The sequence below is a fragment of the Mus caroli genome, chromosome 19 (assembly GCF_900094665.2).
Source record: "Mus caroli chromosome 19, CAROLI_EIJ_v1.1, whole genome shotgun sequence".
In the NCBI taxonomy this organism is placed as follows: domain Eukaryota; kingdom Metazoa; phylum Chordata; class Mammalia; order Rodentia; family Muridae; genus Mus; species Mus caroli.
Window position 1 is genome coordinate 35,568,604 of NC_034588.1, and position 20,800 is coordinate 35,589,403.

General features: G+C 42.0%; 1 protein-coding gene across 1 annotated transcript in view; it reads left to right on the forward strand.

Moving 5' to 3' along the window:
* LOC110285234 (cytochrome P450 2C55) overlaps nucleotides 1-20,800 on the forward strand; it is a 39,479-nt gene that overhangs the window by 3,387 nt on the left and 15,292 nt on the right. Inside the window, exons 2-5 of the mRNA XM_021151220.2 lie at nucleotides 628-740; nucleotides 3,912-4,074; nucleotides 4,569-4,718; nucleotides 12,337-12,497. Coding sequence (XP_021006879.1) covers nucleotides 628-740; nucleotides 3,912-4,074; nucleotides 4,569-4,718; nucleotides 12,337-12,497 — 587 coding nt within the window. The remainder of the gene's footprint in view (nucleotides 1-627; nucleotides 741-3,911; nucleotides 4,075-4,568; nucleotides 4,719-12,336; nucleotides 12,498-20,800) is intronic.

The window sequence follows — 20,800 nt, forward strand, 5'->3', positions numbered from 1 at the left end:
GAGAGAAAGAAAAGGAGACAGACACAGAGAGAGAGAGAGACCGAGACAGCGTGAGAGAGACTGAGAGAGACAGAGAGAGAGAGAGAGAGAGAGAGAGAGAGAGAGAGAGGTGGAATCAAGGAAGACACCAAAAGTCAATCTCTAGCCTCCACAATCACATGCATATGAACTCAAATGCATGCACACCAAGATGCACACATGGACACATATTTATTTCACTGCAGCTTAATTCAGGCTTCAAGATGTAACTGGAACTATGAAGGTATTGAAATCTGCCCTACTCCACATTAAAGACAAGCACAACAATAGCAATAAAAGACTCATAACAATATCTGGGTTGAGTCTAATTCCAGACTAGCTCACCATGGTTGGTAAAATCTCCTCCCAGGAGATTGTAAAGAGCAGCTTCTTTTCATGTTTGCTGCAGGCCAGAGTCCTTTCAGAAGATAGATAAAACTGCACATAACTGATTGGTCACTTAGGTCTCAGAAGCACTGTTAAATTGGCAGCTTGCATAATAAAAGCCCTGGGCTGCAAGCTCACAGGAGTCTCCCTGAGAAGAGAAAGCTGCCATGGATCCAATCCTGGTCCTGGTGTTTACTCTCTCATGTCTGCTTCTCCTCTCAGGATGGAGACAGAGCTCTGGGAGAGGGAAGCTCCCTCCTGGCCCCACACCTCTCCCAATTATTGGAAACATCCTTCAGATAGATATAAAGAACATCAGCAAATCCTTCAACTATGTAAGTATCCTTCTTGCTATATAGTGGTTGAAAAGTAAGAATTATTCTCTGCTGTTAAATAAGTACATTTCTGGGGTTAAACTATTTTATCATATGGCAAATGTGCACTGTGGATTTTCATATTTGGTTTCTCATTGTAGAAATGATTAAAAGAGATAACATATTTGTCCAGGATAAACATTTTTACACTGTAAGGTAAAATCCATATAGCAGAGAGAACAGCTACTTTTTCATTATTTCATGATTCTTAGCTACAATTTTTGCATAAGATAAAAGGTATTGGAACTATTTTTAGTATTTACTGGAGACATCATCTACGTACATGTTGTGTATTATCTTCAGGTTAGCTAACCAAAATAATTAAATTTCTTCAAGGAAACAAGTTATGTCTGATATCAAGGCGTCTGAGTCAACATAAACATATGTGAAAGAAAGAGAATTAGTAAGATCCAGTGGGGCCTCAGTGTTTCTGTGCAAAGCTGCTGCCAGAGCTATGGATGAGCAGCATGTAAGAGATTGTCCTGTGGGATGCTGCATGTGCTGTTCTGCTTGCAGTCTGTTCTTTAGTCAGTTATATCAGGATTGCAGACAGCCTGACATCACACTCAACTAGAGAGAGATTTCTCTGATTTTAGTAATATGACAATATTTTAAAATTAATTAATTAATTAACATCCCAAATGCTACCTTGTTCCCGGTCCCTGATCACAGAATTCCTCGCCATGCCCCCTCCCATTTACTTCTGAAAGGGTGCCCCTCCCCCCCAAGGTATAACCCACCCTGGTGCGTCCTCTCCCATGATGGCCAGACAAGGCAGCCCTGTGCTACATATGTGCCTGGACCACAGACTGGTATATGCTCTTTGGTTGGTGTCTCAGTCTCTGGGAGCTTCCAGGGGTCCAGGTTAGTTGACACTGTTGGTCTTCCTTTGCTGTTGCCGTCCCCTTTAGGACCTTCAATCATTCCCTTAGCTCGTCCATAGGGGTCTCTGACCTCAATCCAATGCTTGGCTGTAAGTATTTGCATCTGTCTCAGTCAGCTGCTAGGAGAGACTCTCAAGTTATATTTGGCACCTGTCAGAGATTGATGCCTGTTCATAGGATGGGTCTCATGTTGGGTCAGTCTCTGTTTGGCCATTTCTTCAGTCTCTGCTGCATTTTTTGTCCCTGCATTTCTTTTAGATAAGACCAATTCTCAGTCAAAAATTTGAAGGTGGGTTGGTGTCTCCATCCCTCCACTGGGGGTCCTGTCTGTTTCCTGGAGGTGATTGTCCCACTGTTGGGCATTTCTGCTAAGGTCACCCACATTGACTCCTGGCAGCTTCTTAGGGAGAGTTTTCAAATGATAACTTTTCAGTATTTATCATAGGGTGACTGAGTGACCCTGTGAGAAGAGCTCAGCAGAATCCTGAAGCAAAGTCCTTCAGAGTTAAGTATTTGTTTCAGTGTGGACACAGGGGGCTGGTTTGTGCTAGTCTGCTAGCTTGAAGTCGAACAGCTTCTGAGGGGGAAGTGAGCATGATTATAGGAAAGCAGAAAAAAGATTCAAAGTTAAGATTTAGAATTGGAAGGGCTGCAGCTCAATATCACACCAGCCTCGAGGCAAGTTTGGTTTCCTTAGCCTTTGTATACTTCACAGTACCATAGGAAACATAGCCACAAGCTAACAGAAATAATTGCTGAAATATAAGACATCTGTCCCCATCCAAAAGACTCCCTATTCCTTCCACCAAGGTCAATACAATAGAATTTTCAGCTTCTCACTGTGAGCCTCAAGTATTCCTGCTGTTATCATTCTATTCCTTATCAGGTCAGAAAATCTGTAGGGTTGTGAGCCCCAGTCCACTCCACCCTTGGGCACAGTTGCTTGGGGAGGCCCACACTACCTTCAGGCTGTAGGGAAGCACTGAGATACCACTCTGGGGGTAGGAAAGTGCAGTCTGAGGCATGGGAAAGCTGGAGCTGGTTTGGGGGTCCCGGGGCCTGCTATGGCTGGGGCTGTGGGGTTCTCAGGCTCTTGGACATCCAGGCACCACTGAGAGTTGCAGAAGAGCAGAGAACAGAGTTGGGGGTTCATAGGCTGCATCTAGCCTGGGGTCGGGATGGGGTGAGGAGGGTTATGAGAACCTCTGGTTGGTCCCAGCAGCGATAGTTCTTGGCTGTATGGTGATCGTGGCTGGGAGTGCAGATCGGTCTTCTAGGGGAGACTAACTGAGGCTCTATAGGTGAAGACCTTCTCCATGGCTCCGCACAGTGGATCTCAATGAAAAGAGACAGTCCGTGGTCTTGGTAGATAATGAGTGCATAAAACCATACCCCACTTCTCAGGGTGGGCCTGAGATTAAAATATCTTTTGCAGGGAGGATTGTCTGGGAAGAGAAGCTTTGGCAATGCCTGGGCATCTAGGTACTGCATTAGCATGAAGAACTCTGTTTTGAGCCTACTTGACTGTGGTCATAGCTCTTTTCCTTTTGTGTTGGTCTGAGATGTTAGGGATGCCTCATCTACATATGGAAGGGCTTAGGGTATTGCACTTACATGACTAATAGTCACAAATCTATGGGTGGTTGTTGCTACATGACTTGGGCCTTGTGCTGGGAACAGGTGAAGCTCCTACCATCCCGTCAGGGTCTCTAATGATGCAAGCCTTTAGCTTCAGCTTACCAGACTTCCTCCTCTCATGATCCACCACTCTGTAGAAATCTGCCAACAGACCCTGATCCACCTTGACTCTGCCTAGCAGGTAGAGTTTTCTGTTTTCTTTTTTTCTTTTTCTCTCTCTGCTTCAGAGAAGTGACAAAAGGCTTCCCACACTGGTTCGTTGCCCAAGTATCAGAGATTCACTGAAAAGGGTTTCAAATCTGAGTGTTGAATTTTTACCCATGGGAAAGTTAAATGAATTTGAGATTCTTTATCCTCAGTGTCTTTATCTGTAAGTTTACAGATTAACTTCCTTCAAAGTGTCACAGTTTGGACAATTTGCACATTGGTTTGTCTGGAAATCTTCTGGTAAACAAGATACATGCAGCATATGAAAGTTATAGCAAACAGCTTTATATGCATCGAATCTAAATTTGAAGTTGTGATTGGCAGACTACAGATGTGGACAGTAAGATGCTCATATCAGCCTAGAATCTTCTTCTGTTACTTATAATTTCTTTCTTATTTGCAGTTCTCAAAAGTCTATGGCCCCGTGTTCACTCTGTACTTTGGTTCAAAGCCTACTGTGGTGGTACATGGATATGAAGCAGTAAAGGAAGCTCTGGATGACCTTGGAGAGGAGTTTTCTGGGAGGGGTAGTTTTCAAATTTTTGAAAGAATAAATAGTGATCTGGGTAAGTGTGCATGTATGCACATGCGTGTTTATGCATGTGTATGCTGAGCAGGGATCATAGGGACTAGACAGGAAAATCTCCTTAGGCAGTGTTTTAGGGTTTTACTGCTGTGAACAGACACCATGACCAAGGTAACTCATAAGGATGCCATTCAGTTGGGGCTGTCTTATAGGTTCAGAGGTTCAGTCCATTATCATCACGATAGGAGCAAGGGGGTGTCCAAGTAGGCATGGTGCAGGAGCAGCTGAGAGTTTTCCCTCTTCATTTGAAGGCCATTAGAAAAAGACTGACTTCCAGGCAGCTATAACAAGGGTCTTAAAGCCCATGCTCACAGTAACACATTTCCTCCAACAAGACCACACCTACTCCAACAATACCCCAAATAGTGCCACTCCCGGGACCAAGCATATTCAAACCACCACTGGCAGGGAGCCAAGTGGCAGTCAGGATCCTGTTTCCTCCATTGTCTGGGGTCTCGTTTCCTGTTCTGGTAGGGGTAATTTTCAGCAATGGAACAAAATGGAAGGAGCTTCGGCGCTTCTCAATTATGACCTTGAGGAGTTTTGGGATGGGGAAGAGGAGCATCGAGGATCGCATTCAAGAGGAAGCATCCTGTCTTGTGAAAGAGCTAAGAAAAACAAAAGGTGGGTACCTGTTTGCCTGGCTCTATCTCTACATGCCCTTTTCAACACTGCAGTGGTAGCCAGCTATTTCTGGGTAGTGGTTGTTAGCTCTCATGCTAGTGCCCAAGGACAGAGCTTTGCTTGTCTGTCCTCATGTCTGTATGTGCTGATTGTGCACACAGTGTGACTATATAATAGTCATATTATCCCTTTCTGACCCAGTTGCTTTCAGAACAGAACATCATGAAGATAGAAAGTGTTAAGCCGCTTTTTGGTATGGGGACAGAGAGGGGTAAAATGTAGCTACTAGAATTTCTTGGCATCATGGCAGATCCACAAAGATTCACCACAGGAGGAATCAGATTTTAATAAGGCTACAAGATTAGGTTTTATTTGTTGTACCCAGAGATTAAGTTACTACTGTTTCTGAACTGAGTTTGTGTTGCATTTGTGTGTGGCTTGTCTGGGTTTGAGAGAAAGGTATGGCAGCAAAGCATGGGTTTGCCAGATATGTGCCACAAAGGCTGTGGGAGACTTGAAGCACGGGGTTGGCGTGGTAGTGACCTGCCAGTGGGAATCTATCGAGCTTGGTGGAGAAATTGTGGAGTTCTGAGTCAGAATTTCCACTAGATAAAAACAGGTTGGCTATTGCCTGCCAGTGCATGGCCAGCCAGGCCACCGAGGCAGAGGCACAAGTGCAGGTTGTGCAGTTCTAACTTTTTAAAAATATTTCCCACAACAGGTGGTGCCCAACATGAGGATGGGCACGAATCTATTAGAAATTTAAGATTATTAGCCTGAGAATTACAGTCTTATTTTATTTTATTTTTTTGCTGGATGATTGGCTGGGTGGTGCTAAAAAACGAGTTATGTGACTCAAATGCGAGGAAAGTTTAAACAAAGACACTGCTAATATTTCTGAGGTCCCCTGCTGTGAGAAAGTACAAACTGCTCTGAGAGAGAAAAAAGGATGAAGTTGGCTGCTCTAGGCTGAGAGCCGAACCATAAGATAGTATAAGATTACTTGCCTCGCAGGATACTCATATTCTGTCTAACATGGTCTACACGGGAATCTTGAGTGTCTTTTCCTTCTTGGCAAGATAGGAAAGGCCTAGTATTGGCACATACAGTATTTTATTTTACCTCATTTGTTTTGGATTGTTTTAATTTAGTCACTGACTCCAGAGTCGAGAGTGCAGTGATAATCACTGCCGGCTTTGAACAGATATTAAAATATGTCTGTGGCTCTGGGCCGAGAGCCAAATGGAAAGGTGGGTATAGATTGTTTAACCAGCCACAGGAAACTCATATTCTACTAATGTAGTTTACGTGGGAGTCTTGAGTATCTTTTCCTGCTTGGCAAGATAGGAAAGGCCTAAGTATAGGCACATATAGTATCTTAATTTATCCCGTCCCGCGGGACTCAGTTATTCGTGGGTGCGAGGGGGACCGCAAACCTGGGAGAAAATGGGGTGGGAGGGAAAGAAGAGCCGAAGACCAAGAAGATTGTTCCTCTCAAGGTTTATTAGGCTGAGACGCCGGGTTTTACAGCATACATTGAGGGGACTAGAGAGGGGTTGAGGGGGAATTAACAAAGAACAAAGAAGTAGGCATCTGCTGACATGAGGGCCGAAGTCAGGCTCCAGGCGGCGGGCACTCTGCGTCTTATCTGGGAACATAGATACTTCTTAATAGCCTTGGGTGTTAGGTCTTGGGTGTCAGGCCGGGCTCAGAACGTAACTCATGTCCTTGGATGTCATAGGAGTCAGGAAGAGATAAGAAAGAGGGGACTATAATTCAGCTTTTACAGCCTCAGGTGCTAGGCTCCTAGCACAAGGCCATTTGGCTTGTCAGGGTGGGAGATTGTGAAGGGTTCGCTTTCTCACGGTATGGTCTCCAACATTAATTTACATCATTTGTTTTAGATTGTTTTGATTTTCAAAATGGGTGTGATGTTGAGTTTTGTGGTTATATAATTCCTCTGCTATAGAGGTCAGAATAAAGGTTTTTCTGGTTAATGGCTCAAGGATATGCTGATTTGGGAGAAAGGGTTTGTCTTTGTGATTTTAGAAAAGGTGATTAAGGTCTATACACCTTCTAGAGTAAAATGAATAAGATTTAATAGCAGGAGACCCACAGAGAACTAGAATCTAGAGAATCAAACAAAAGGATTATCTTGATGATCCTAAAATTTTGTTTTGAGATTTGTATTTTACAGAATATACAGCCTTGGTGAGTCTTCTTGTCAGACATTCTGAACTCACCTGCTTGAACTCCTGATGTCTTGAACTTTCAGCTGGATCTAGTCAGGACACAGACTAATACAATCATTGGTGTGGCCTTTTTAAGGCCAGCCAACTCCCCCATTTTCCCTACCCTCCCCCCTCAAAATACCTTATCATCCATATTCAGCTTGAAGAAGTTATGAAGAGTTGTCAACCCAGTTCCCTGGGCTTTGGGGCTGGAGAGGGTTATTAGTAGGGTGTCTTTCTAGGGAATGTAGAAATGGTAATATTGGAATAGGGAGGAATAGCTAGAATTGATTGTATAGCCATAATCTCTTTTGGTAGAAATCTCTTTAATTGTTACTAAGCTGAAGTTATAATTTCTTAAATAGTACATAATTCATTTTGATGCAAAATCAAGGGTTTCATTGGTATAAATTTATTCTATTGATACAAAATTTTGTAAGTAAAGGGATTAAACCCAGTCCTTCTATACTTGTTATTTTAATCTGATCTGAGATGTTTAAGCCTGTGAGTTTAGAGCCAAATAGCAAAATTCATGGCTCTGAGTTTATTGTTAGGATGTTTTCAAGATTTCTGAATAGAAAGAGCTAAGAGTAGTTAACAGACAATAGTCCAGATTACTTTACATAGATAGTTGGTTTTCAAAAACGTCAGAAATCAACATAATGTGACACTTAATGTTACTTATTCACTTGTTGTTGAGACTAGTCTGCTCTTGACAGCTTTCCTTTTTTGGATTCAAAGAAGAAATTGAGCATCAATGGAATTGCTTCAATTGTGGCAAGACAGCCACTAGGCAAAAATTGCCTCTTTTTATCTACAGACATAATACTGTCCAAAGAAAGGACACAATTACAGGTTTAGGACAGCTTGATTCTGACAAGACAGAGTAGGCTAGTCCTTAATACCTTGTTTCTCTAGGTCTGTCAGATGATCCTGGCCAGAAGGCTGAAGACCGATGCTCCAACGTTTTGAAGTAAGGGACTGTCCAGGTGATCAGCAGTTTCTATAAACTGGTTAACTTTTGGAAGCTGTGTTAGGCTTCCTATATATTCTCAGTTAATATCACTCATTCTTGGATTTCTGATGGGGTTGAAAAACTACTTATAGTTTCAACCCAGGCTATTTACTTTGAGAGAATAGATTTCAGAAGGCATACTATCTAAAGTCAGGACATAAGTCAAGATAGAATCATAAGTCTTTTAATTTATAATAGAAGACAATGTTCTATCTTAATGACATAAATGATGGGCTGGGTGTTAGGTCTATCTTATACTTTATAGATTACAATATGGTAATAGTTGTGCTCTATATTTGAGAGAAAGATTTTGTTATTTATTAGAACAGAAAGGGAGAAGTGTTGTGGATGGGCCTGGTGCTGTTCTTGTGAGCCAATCTCTTAATGAATAAAGGAGCCAATCACTGGGCAAGTAGGCGGGACTTCTGGTTTGGTTGGAAGAAGAGAGGAAGCAGGAGAGAGTTAGCTCCTGTTTGGAATGGGGACAGAGAAGGGTAAGCTGTAGCTGCTAGAGTTTCCTGGTATCATGGCGGATCCGTAAGGATTTGTCACTGGAGGAATCTGACTTTAATAAGGCTTACAAGATTAGGTTTTAGTTGCTGTGCCCAGAAATTGAATTGCCATTGTTTCTGAATAACAACAAAAATGTGTTAAGCCTCATTAAAAATTCATGCAGGGTAATATTTTCCTGTAGTATCATAGTGGCTTATTATTTAGAATATTTCCTTGGACACTATTTGTCAACTGTACATGATATGATTGAGCTCATCATATTTTCATGGAAGATGAGAAAGTGACATGTTTTGTCATCAAGGTATTCTATATCTGTTTGGTCAGTTTTAGTGACACAGTGACACATGTTTGCTTCAAGACCCATGCCTGCAACTTCTGCCAGTAATGATGCTTATCATATTTTTATTTTCTTTTGTGTTTACCCTGTAAACAAAGGGCACAACAAAGTTGTCAGGTGGTTACATGATATTAGTAACTATTTGCTATGGCTTTTCATATCTCTTGAGTAAATATGTACTACGATGAATTCTGCTACTACTTAACATGTATGGCATTATTTATTTATTGTATTTCAACTACTATTAACTCTACCCTATCTTCTGCTAATTGTAAATTAGCTTTCAGTCTATTTGTAATTTGCCTATTAGCCATGTTTTAGTTTTCTCTAAACTCTTTCTGATTCATAGATGTCTTCCAGATCTTGGGAGGGACCTCTCCACCCAGGTTTAGCTATTTCCTAGACATAGAAAGCATGCCTTTGATTTTTCAACCAGTTCTTCCTACCAAATGTTTCCTTTACCAAATTCACACATGGCAGTCCTGTGTTTTCTTTGCTCTAGGTCACATGGCAGTAAGCAAGGCGTGGGATCCCTAAGAGCATCCAGATCCCACTGACGTTACTCTCACTAAAGTTCATCCAGTGTTTCTTCTCTGCCTCATGCCTTCCTCCTGTGCATATGGTTTCCTGACCTCTCCTTTCTCCTGTCTGCAAGCCAACCCTGATGTTCTCCCTGAGTGTCTCTATGTGGAACTGTGTGTCTCCTCTTGGGCTCTGTAACCACTAGTCTTTCCCATGATTCTCATCTGATGTGCTGCCCTTTACATATCTAGATAAAAAGGAAGTTCTGGGTGCATTTTTTTTTCACACCAAGAACAATTTTATTGGAGGGGACATTTATAGACACATTTAAGCATCGTTTGCGTGCGCATTCACGCCTACATATGCATATATGAACAGGAGGGAGGTACAACGGGGATGGCGGTTCCATCTCCACAGTTATGCACGACTCTCCTCTGTCCCGACGGTGGCCTTTCCACGGAGTCCTCTGCGTGACTTGGGGTGTCCGTCCATCCGTCTGTCCCGCGGGGAGTGCAGAGACATCTTGACCACGGCGTCCACACTGCGTGTGTGCTTTCGTGGGTGAAATTTCCTTATATTTATCTTCCCTAAATATAAGGAGAAATTAGAAATCTAATGAAATTTTGATATTTATTTATTTTCAATTTTACTTTATGTGAATGGGTATCTTGCCTGCATGCAAGTGTGTGTGTATGTCCTGTATGCTCCCAGTTCCAGTATACACACACACACACACACACACACACACACACACACACACACACATTTGTAGTTGTCAAGAGACAATGACATTTGCAAGCTATACAGGGCACACACTTTACTCATTACATAATTTCAGTTTATTATATCTATGATATGAAATTGAGGACTTATTTAAAAACTGTTTTTGAGACAGCATCTCACTCTGTAACCCAGAATTTGTTCCCGAGCTTACTGTGCTCTCATCCTGAAGGGCATGGAATTCAGATTGTTATACCACACTGAATCACCACTATCTTATTTAAATATGCCAATGCAAAATTAATATTTCTTCTGCTTTTATTTCTTATGATCAAATTGACTTAAATAACTGTCAAATTAAAAAAAAAGTTGATGACTATATAGGACAATAACCCAGGATTTCAGTAGAGGGTAGGCTTTATTTAAATAAATGAAATCTATATTCCTGGTGACTAGGGACACAAAATTCTATATTTTTTTCTTTTTTTTTTCAATTTGAAATGAAGTAATTAAAGGGCTCCACTTACTAATGTAATCTCTATATTTGTCCCATCTGAATTTTCATTTGAAATTAATTTCACCTTTATTGTAGGTAAACAAATTTATAATAATTGGTGTTTGCGTTTTGTTATCCCCCTCTTTTTTTATTATTGATCTAGGTATTTCTGTTCTTTCTTTTTTTAAAAAAAAGATTTATTTATTTATTTATTATATGTAAGTACACTGTAGCTGTCTTCAGACACACCAGAAGAGGGAGTCAGATCTCATTACGGGTGGTTGTGAGCCACCATGTGGTTGCTGGGATTTGAACTTTGGACCTTCGGAAAAGCAGTCGGGTGCTCTTACCCACTGAGCCATCTCACTAGCCCATTTCTGTTCTTTTAAGTTGGTTCTGATGAATGCTGCATTTCTGTAATCCTTTTCTCCTTTGTGGTCTTCTCTGCTGGCTGTGGTGGACATAACTCCTTCAGATAGTCACTGGGCATAAAATATTTCCAGGTTGCTATTTTCTTCCTTAATTGTGTAGCAATCGCAAAGAGACGTGAGGTTCTACACTGAAGACATGAATTGTTATGTGTTCTTAAAAGTGGTAATGTGCCAGGCAGTGGTGGCACATACCTTTAATCCCAGAACTTGGGAGGTAGAGGCAGATGGATTTCTGAGTTCGAAGCCAGCCTGGTCTACAGAGTGAGTTCCAGGACAGCCAGGGCTACACAGAGAAACTCCTGTCTCAGAAAAAAAAAAAAAGTGGTAATGTGAATATCAGCATTTGTATTGGTTAGGTGCTGGTAGAGCCTCTCAGGGAACAGCCATACCCAGTTCCTGTCAGCAAGCGCTTCTTGTCAACAGCAATAATAATAATAATAATAATAATAAAAGCCATCATTTAAAAAAATTGGTAATGTATAGCCTGGCAGTGGTGGCCCACACCTTTAGTCCCAGTACTAGAGGCAGAGGGAGGTGGGTCTCTATGAGTTTGAGGCCAGCCATGTCTACAGAGAAGTTCCAGGACAGACCAGGCTACACAGAGAACCTTTGTCCCCAAGAAACAACAACAACAAAAGTGATGATGTATTTTCTTAGAACTTAATTTAGAATATGTACACAAAGAGTGATGTTTACACAGGGAGCAACTGTTAAAGATTTAGCCAATGATTATTATCCCATCCCGCGGGATTCAGTTATTTGTGGGTGCGAGGGAGACCGCAAACCTGGAAGGAGATGGGAGGAAGAAAAAGAGAAATAGGAGACCAGGAAGGGTACCTATCGAGGTCTCGTTTATTATGCTGAGGTGCCTTCTTTTTAAAGCATACATCGCGGGGAATATGGGAGGGGTCGAGGGAGAATTATACAAAGAACAAAGAAATGGGCAACTGCTGACATGGGGGCCGAAGTCAGGCGCCAGGCAGCGGGCACTTTGCGTCTTATCTCCGGAACATCCATCCTCCTTGACAGCCTTGGGTGTCAGGCTGGGCTCAGGAAGAGATAGGGAAGAGGGGACTATAATTCAGCTTTTACAGCCTCAGGGGCCAGGAAGGGAATAGGGAGGAAGGGGGGTGATAACCAGCTCTTAGTACAAGGCCATTTGGCCTGTTAGGGAGATTGTGAAGGGCTCACTTTCTCACGGGATGGTCTCTGACAGATTATTAAGCAAGCTGGGACTAAAGAATCAGTGGTATTCTAAATGGAAGCCTGTGAAAGTTCTTGCCAATATAGTAATTTCTGAAGACGTTTACATGGACGTTTTAATGGTATTTTAAACTGTTTTCAATCCTTCAGGTTCACTCTGTGATCCCACATTCATCCTGAGCTGTGCTCCCTCCAATGTGATCTGTTCGGTTATTTTCCACAATCGTTTTGATTATAAAGATGAGAAGTTTCTTAACTTGATGGAGAGACTCAATGAAAACTTTAAAATCTTGAACTCCCCATGGATGCAGGTGAGTCAAAGATATTCTCTTCACAAGGAATCGTGTACAGTTATTTCTCTATCAAATTAAAAGTTCTTAATATACATATTTTTATTTACTAATTATTTTATTTGTTTACATTTCAAATGTTATTTTCCCTTCCTGGCCTCCCCTTCACAAACCCCCTTCTCCTCCCCTTTGCCTCTATGAGGGTGTTATTCCATCTACCCACCCTCTCCCACTCCACTCCTCTAGCATCCCCCTATGCTGGGGCATCAAACCTGTACAGGACCAAGGGCTCCCCTCCCATTGATGTCAGACAAGGCCATTCTCTGCTTCCTCTGGATCTGGAGCCATGGATCCCTGCCTGTACACTCCTTGGTTGATGGTCTAGCCCCTGGTATTACTGAGGGGTCCAGACAGCTGATGGTTTTCTTCCTACGGGGTTGCAATCACCCTCAGCTCCTCCAGTCTTTCCTGCACCTCCCCGACCAGGGTCCCTGAGCTCAGTCTGATGATTGACTTCAAGCATCCACATTTGTATTGGTCAGTTGCTGGCTAAACCTTCCAAGGAGCAGCCACACTAGGTTCCTGTCATCAAGTTCTTCTTGGCAACAGCAACAGTTGGTGTCTGCAGATAGGATGGACCCCCAGGTGGGGCAGTCCCCAGATGGCCCTACTTTCAGTCTCTGCTCCATTTTTTGTACCTGTTCTTCTTTTGGACAGGGATATTTCTGGGTTAAAAACTTTGAGATGAATGTGTGGCCCCATCCCTTGACCAGGGACTGTGCCTATCTATTGGAGGTGGTCTATACAGGTTCTACGTCCCCTTCTCTGCTAAAATCATTCCCATTGGTTCCAGGGAGCCTCTCATTTACTGGCGTCGGGGACCCTCCAGTGGCTATCCCCAGTTCCTCATCCACCATGCTACCTATTTTTATTCGATTTCCTGACCCTCTGAACCTTTCTCCTGTCCTCTCCAGTACCTGATACTGCCCCCTTATTTCCTTCTGCTCATCCTTTCTCCTTCCCAAGTCCTCCCTTCCTCCACCTCCCTCAATCATCCTATTTCCCCCTCAATGCAGAACTGAAGCATCTGTATTTGGGTCTTCCTTCCTCCTAAGCTCCATATGGTCTGTGGGTTGTATCAAGGGGATTGTGAATTTTTGGGCTAATATCCACTTATAAGTGAGTACATGTCATATATGTTATTTTGTGTCTGGGTTACTTCACTCAAGATGATAGTTTCTAGTTCCATCCACTTGCCTGTGACGTTCATGAAGTCACTGTTTTCAATAGCTGAGTAGTACTCCATTGTGTACATGTACCACATTTTCTGTATCCATTCCTCTGTTGAGGGATATCTGGATTCTTTCCAACTTCTGACTGCTATGAACATAATGAAGCATGTCCTTGTTATATGTTGGAGCATCTTTTGGGTATATGCCTAGGAGTGGTATAGCTCGGTCTTCAGGTAGAACTATTTACAATTTTCTGAGGAACCACCAGACTGATTTTCAGAGTGGTTGTACCAGCTTGTAATACCAATAGCAATGGAGGAACGTTCTTCTTTCTCCACATCCTCGCCAGCATCTGCTGTCACCTGAGTTTTTGATCTTAGCCATTCTGACTGGTGTGAGGTGGAATCTCAGGGTTGTTTTGATTTGCATTTCCCTGATGACTAAGGATGTTGAAAATTTCTTTAGGTATTTCTAGGCTATTCAAGATTCCTCAGTTGAGAATTCTCTCTTTAGTCCTGTACCTCATTTTAAAATAGGGTTATTTGGTTCCCCTGAGTCTAACGTTTTGAATATTAGCCCCTTATCAGATGTAGGGTTGGTAAAGATATTTTCCCAATCTGTGGGTTGCTATTTTGTCATATTGACAGTGTCCTTTGCCTTATTGAAGCTTTCCAATTTTATGTGGTCCCATTTGTTGATTGTTGATCTTAGAGCATAAGCCATTGGTGTTCTGTTCAGGAAGTTTCCCCTGTGCCCCTTTGTTCAAGGCTCTTCCCCACTTTCTTTTCTATTAGATTCAGTGTATCTGGTTTTATATTGAGGTCCTTGATCCACTTGGACTTGAGCTTTGTACAAAGAGATAAGAACAGATCAATTTGCATTCTTCTACATGCTGACTGCCAGTTGAATCAGCACCATTTGTTGAAAATGCTGTCTTTTGGTAAGATGGGCATTTTTACTATATTAATCCTGCCAATCCATGAGTTAGGTGCTTTTTGCTTTTTGTATTTTCCTTGACTGTTATGTCGATATCTTCTATAATATGTTCTATACCTGAGATTCTCTCTTCTATCCTTTGTATTCTGTTGCTGATGCTTGCATCTGTGACCCCTGTTCTCTTTCCTAGGCTTTCTTTCCCCAGGGTTGTCTCCCATTGTGTTTTCTTTAATGTGTCTATTTCCATTTTTAGATCCTGGACAGTTCTGTTTAATTCCTTCACCTATTTGATTGTGTTTTCCTGTATTTCTTTAAGGGATTTATGTGCATTCTCTTGAAGGGCTTCTACTTGTTTACCTGTGTTCTTCTGTATTTCTTTCAATGAGTTATTTATGTCCTTCTTAAAGTCCTCTATAATCTTCATGAGATGAAAATTTAGATCTGAATCTTGCTTTATAGGTGGGTTAGGGTATCCAGGGTATTCTGTGATGGGAGAACTGGGTTCTGATGTTGCCAAGTAGTATTGGTTTCTATTGCTTATGTTCTTGCCTCTCAACATCTGGTTATCTCTGATGTTAACTGGCCTTGATTTCTCTGACTGGAACTTGTCCCAATTGTGATACTGTGATCCTTTGATCCTGGGTGTGTCAGAACCCCTGGGGGGTTTAACTGCTACTGGGGTGTGGGCTGAATGTGTTGGGATCCAGGGCAGAGTCTCTGCTCTAGGTACAGGTGCAAAGTAGAAGGAGCACAGGTCTCTGGCTGGGTGGGGTATCTGAGTCTCAGGGTCTCTGGGGTTTCATTTAAACTGGGTATTGGGGTGGGGTTTGAGGGTTTTACCTGTAATACCAGATGTGTCAGAATACCTGGGGAGTTGATCTGCAACTGGGGTGTTGGTTGAATGGGTTTGGATCCGGAGCTGAGGCTCTGCTCTAGCACAGGTGCAAACTGGAAGGAACATTTGTTTTCTTTTCACATAGATGTTGTACCTGCATTCTTTTCTGTGTACCACATGCTTGTCTTGTGCCCACAGAGGCCAGAAGAGGGCATCTAGTCCCCTCAAACTGGTGTTATATATAGTTATGAGCCACCATGTGGGTGCAAGGAATCCAACCATGCTACTCTGGAAGAACAGCAGTGTTCTTAACCTCCGAGCCACCTGTCCAGCCCCTTTCCTATCATTTTAAACTCCATTCCTCTGTTTTATGGACCCTGCTTCCATATGGTTAATTGTTGATTGTTTCCCAGAGTTGTGATAAAGTTAAATCTAATGGTTTCTCTCTCTCTCTCTTTCTGTCTTTATATTTTTTCAAGGCAGAGTAAAGTACCAGCCCACAAAATGAGTGCCACCATGGTTCTTTCTAGATCTTGACATGGTGGCATAGATGTCTCAAAAACCTTATTGGAGACTTTGGTGTCAGACCACATGGCAATATTTAAATACAGTGCAAGCCCACTCATTAGAGGCTTTCCCACTAACTCCCTTTTCTGGGTGATACAGCCTGCAAACATGTTCAAGCTCTCAGAGGACATCCAGGCTTCCATTGAAAGACTGTGTCACTCACAGACTTGTCTGTCAATCAAGTCAGAGACATTGTTATCCCTTTATATAGCTGAAATTTCTATTCTGAAAATATTAAGGATGGGTACTTAGGAACAACAACAGGAAGATTGAAGGTGTCATAGAATCCCACTCTGCTGCAGTGGCATGTCCCAAACTCTGCCTGGAAGATAACTGTGTGGATGCATAGAGATTTTTTTTAAACTACTCTTGTGTATAAAATTTATCTAAAATATTGAGTTGGGTTTCATGATATATTTTTAAAAGCACAATTTTCTATTTGTTCATATAAAATAGACTCTGTAGGAGAAATTTTTATCATGGTATCACTAGTTAAGTCTCTTGAATTTCTACTATTATTTATTTATTTTTAAGTTTCTTGAGATTTTCTTTTCAAGTTTCTACAACAATCACTCCACCTCTTATCAAACACAGATTTTCTTCTCATACAATATAATTTGAATACCCTTTCCTCTCTCTCTACCCCCCTCAGTTCCTCCCCACCTCCTCTCTCATCAAGATCTTCTCCATTTTAGTTTCTCATTAGAAAAGAACAGGCTTCTAAGAAGTTACAATAAAGCATAAGAAAATAAAATACAGTAAGATAAAACAAACACCCTTATATTGAGGTTGGCCAAGCCAAGCCAAAAGAAAAATAAAAGAGCCTTAACAGAGAGCACAAAAATTAGAGTCTCAGTTGTTTAGACATTCAGGAGTCCTATAACGTACCAAACCAAAAGCTATAGAACATATTCAGAGGACCTGGTGCAGATCTGTATAGGCCCTGTAATTGCAGCTTCAGTTTCTGTGAATTCATATGAGCCTTGCTTAGTTGTTTTAGAGGCCCTTGTTCTCCTGGTGACCTCCATCTCTTCTGTCTTTCCCAATCCTTTTGTCTCCTCTTCCACAGGGTTCTCTGAGCTCTGAGGGGAGGGGTTTGATGAAGTCATCTCATGTAGAGCTGTATGTTCTCTGTTCTCTATCTCTCTGCTTAGTGTCTGACTGTGGATCTCTGTATCTGGTTCAATCTGTTGCACGATGAAGCCTCATTTTTGAGAATTTCATATAGTATTATATTAATACTATTTCTACTCTTTTCCACTGTAACTTCCTATTACTGAAACACACACAGACACACACGTGTGCATGCGCGCGCGCACACACACACACACACTCACATCTATACAAGCCACTGAGTACATTTAGTGTTGCTTATGTGAACATTGTTCAGGACTCCTGGGATTAGATAACTTATCAGGGGGCTCATTGGTTAAGGATGATTCCCCTCCTCTTTGTAGTCGTTGGTTGTCTGTAGCTCTAAAATTTAGTGTGGGGCCTTCTGAGATTTCCCCCATTATGTGGACATGTCAACTGGTGTTGCCATTGTGCAGGTCTTGTTTAGACTACCATATTGTTGATATTGCATGTATACAGCTTCTCTTTCATATGTAAAAGATACCACCTTCCAACAGATATCCTGGTCTGATTCTCACAATATTTTTGGCTTTCTCTTCTTCCTTTTTTTTTTCAATTTTTAAAAATTATATATTTTCTTTATTTACATTTTAAATGTTATCCCATTTCCTGGTTTCCCTTCCAAAATTCCCCTTCCCCTTCCCCCTGCTCCCCAACCCACCCACTCCTATTCCTGGTCCTGGCATTCCCCTATACTGGAACATAGAACCTTCACAGGACCTAGGGCCTCTCCTCCCATTGATGACCAACTAGGCTATCCACAGCTACATATGCAGCTTGAGCCATGAGTTCCACTATGTGTTCTCTTTGATTGGTGGTTTAGACCCATGGAGCTCTGTGTGTGTGTGTGTGTGTGTGTGTGTGTGTGTGTGTACTGGTTAGTTCATACTGATGTTCCTCTTATGGGGTTGCAAACCCTTTCAGCTCCTTGGGTACTTTCTCCAGCTCCTTCACTGGGGACTCTGTGCTCCGTCCAATGGATGGCTGTGAGCAGCCACTTCTGTATTTGCCAGGAGCTGGCAGAGCCTCTCAGGAGACAGCTATATGAGGCTCCTGTCAGCATTGGCTCTCTCTTCTATGTGTTCCTTAATCCTCAGGTGTAAATGTTGCTTTGTAGATCTTTCCATTGGCATTGGGCACCCCACAATCAATTGTTCTCTGTATTTTGACTAGTTGTGGATTTCTGCAATAGTATCTATATGTTTTAAAAGGAAGTTTCTTTGGTAAGGTATGAGAACTACAGTTTGCTGTGTGTATAGGCTAAGTATTTAGAATGCAGTTATAAGTTATACTGATTTAGGCAAGCAGCAGTAGTACCTTCTTCTTTAGGGTCTGTAACCTTACCAGCTATTGGTACTTGGCTATATTTACAGTACCACTCAGATTTCCCTCAACTGAGCAGAAGTTAAGTCTTAGTAGACAGTTGTTGGTTACTCCCAAGATGTATATGCCACCATTGCATCATCAGGGCTAGCTTGCTGTTCCGGTCACTGTTGAGGTTTGTAGGTTTTTGCAGCTGCATAAAGACTTAACAATTGCTTTTGTCTCTTGGTAACTTATGTATTATCTTTGAATACAGTGAGAGTTAGTCCTCAGTGAGGAGATTTCCAGGTTGGTTTCAACTGGATTTGAAAAAATTCTGTGCCGGGCAGTGGTGGCACATGCCTTTAATCCTAGCACTTGGGAGGCAGAGGCAGGTGGATTTCTGAGTTCGAGGCCAGCCTGGTCTACAGAGTGAGTTTCAGGACAGCCAGGGCTACACAGAGAAACCCTGTCTCGGAAAAAAAAAATCCTGTGTGTCTAAAATGTGTTGCTTTTGGAAGTAGGGTCTTAGCTTCAAGTTCTGGGAGGCAATCAGGGACAATGGCAAAGGCAATAGCCTTTACTGTTTTAAGAGCTTCTTGGAATTCCCCAAATGCTAACTTGAAGGGAAATTTTTCCATGCCTTTCCCTGGGGTTTTTGTAAGAGTCTATGATTCTTAAGGGGAGCATTATCACAGTAAATGAAATAGTGTAACTCCACATTTGAACTTTAAAATACATTATATATTTACCCTCTTCCCACCGTCTCCTGTACTACCCTTTCTCCCTAGTTAAAGTCTCCCTTTGATATTTAAATATTTTATATTTCTGGAATTTCATCCTTCATGATTTTTACATCCTTCCAAGTTTTAAAGTCAGGGTTCCATTCTGGAGGTTGAGTAATAGCTGTAAAAATAGCAAGAGTGGCTTTGTGCTCTCTAGCACAGTGCCCAAACTTCCATAATCTCTATCCTCAGCAATAACATAGTGACGTATAGAAATTCATAAAATCTGAGGGGTTAAAAATTTTAAACCAGAACATGAAGTGATGAGCTTCATTATGATGTGCGTGTGTGTGTGTGTGTGTGCACGTGTATGTGTGTGTGAGATTCTACTTTGTTTGTATTTATTTCCCTCCCTCACTGTCCACACCATCCCTTCTTTTCTCTTGGTGGTTCTCTTTGTTCCCCTAACCAGTACTGTCTTCTGATTTTCTCTCATAGGAATTCTCCTTATCTTTCTGCCTTTCCCTTTGCTTCTGCTAATTTTCTTCCTTCTCATTGTTGCCTTTTTACTTTCATTACTTTATATACAGATCTCCATCTCCATGCATTTTCCAGAAAATGTCATAATTTCTTTAATTTTTAATTGGATATTTTATTTTTTTTACATTTAAAATGTTAGCACCTTTCCTGATTTCCTCTCTGGAAGCCCCCTATTCCCTCCCCCTCCTCCTGCTTCTATGAGGGTGCCCTCCCCCCACTCTTGCCTCCCCCAGCCTGGCATTTCCCTACACTGCGTCTTAGAGCCTTCACAGGACCAAGGGCTTCTTCCATTGATGACAGACAAGGCCATCTTCTGCTACATATGTGGCTGGAGCCATGGGTCCCTCCATTGTACTCTTTGGTTGGTGGTTTAGTCCCTGGGAGCTCTGGGGGGGGGGGTCGTCTGGTTGTTTGATATTGTTGTTCTTCCTGTGGGGTTGCAAACCCCTTCAGTTCCTTCAGTCCTTTCTCTAACTCCTCCATTGGGGACCCAGTGCTCAGTCCAATGGATAGCTGTGAGCATCCACCTCTGTATTTGTCAAGCTCTGGCAGAGCCTCTCAGGAGACAGCTATATCAGGTTCCTGTCAGCGAGTTTTTCTTGGCATCCACAATAGTGTCTGGGTTTGGTGACTGTATATGGGATGGATCCCAGGTTAGGGCAGTCTCTGGATGGCTTTCCTTCAGTCTCTGCACCACACTTTGCTTCCATGTTTCCTCCCATGAGTATTTTTGCCCCCTTCTAAGAAGGACTGAAACACCCACACTTCGGTCTTCTTTGTCCTTGAGCTTCATGTGGTCTGTGAATTGTATATTGGGTAGTCTGAGCTTTTAGGCTAATATCCACTTATCAGTGAGTGTATACCATGTGTGTTCTTTGTGACTGAGTTACTTCACTCAGGATGATATTTTCCAGTTCCATCCATTTGTCTAAGAATTTCATAAATTTATTGTTTTTAATAGCTGAGTAGTACTCCATTGTGTAAATGTACCCCATTTTCTGTATCCATTCCTCTGTTGAGGGACATCTGGGTTGTTTCTAGATTCTGGCTATT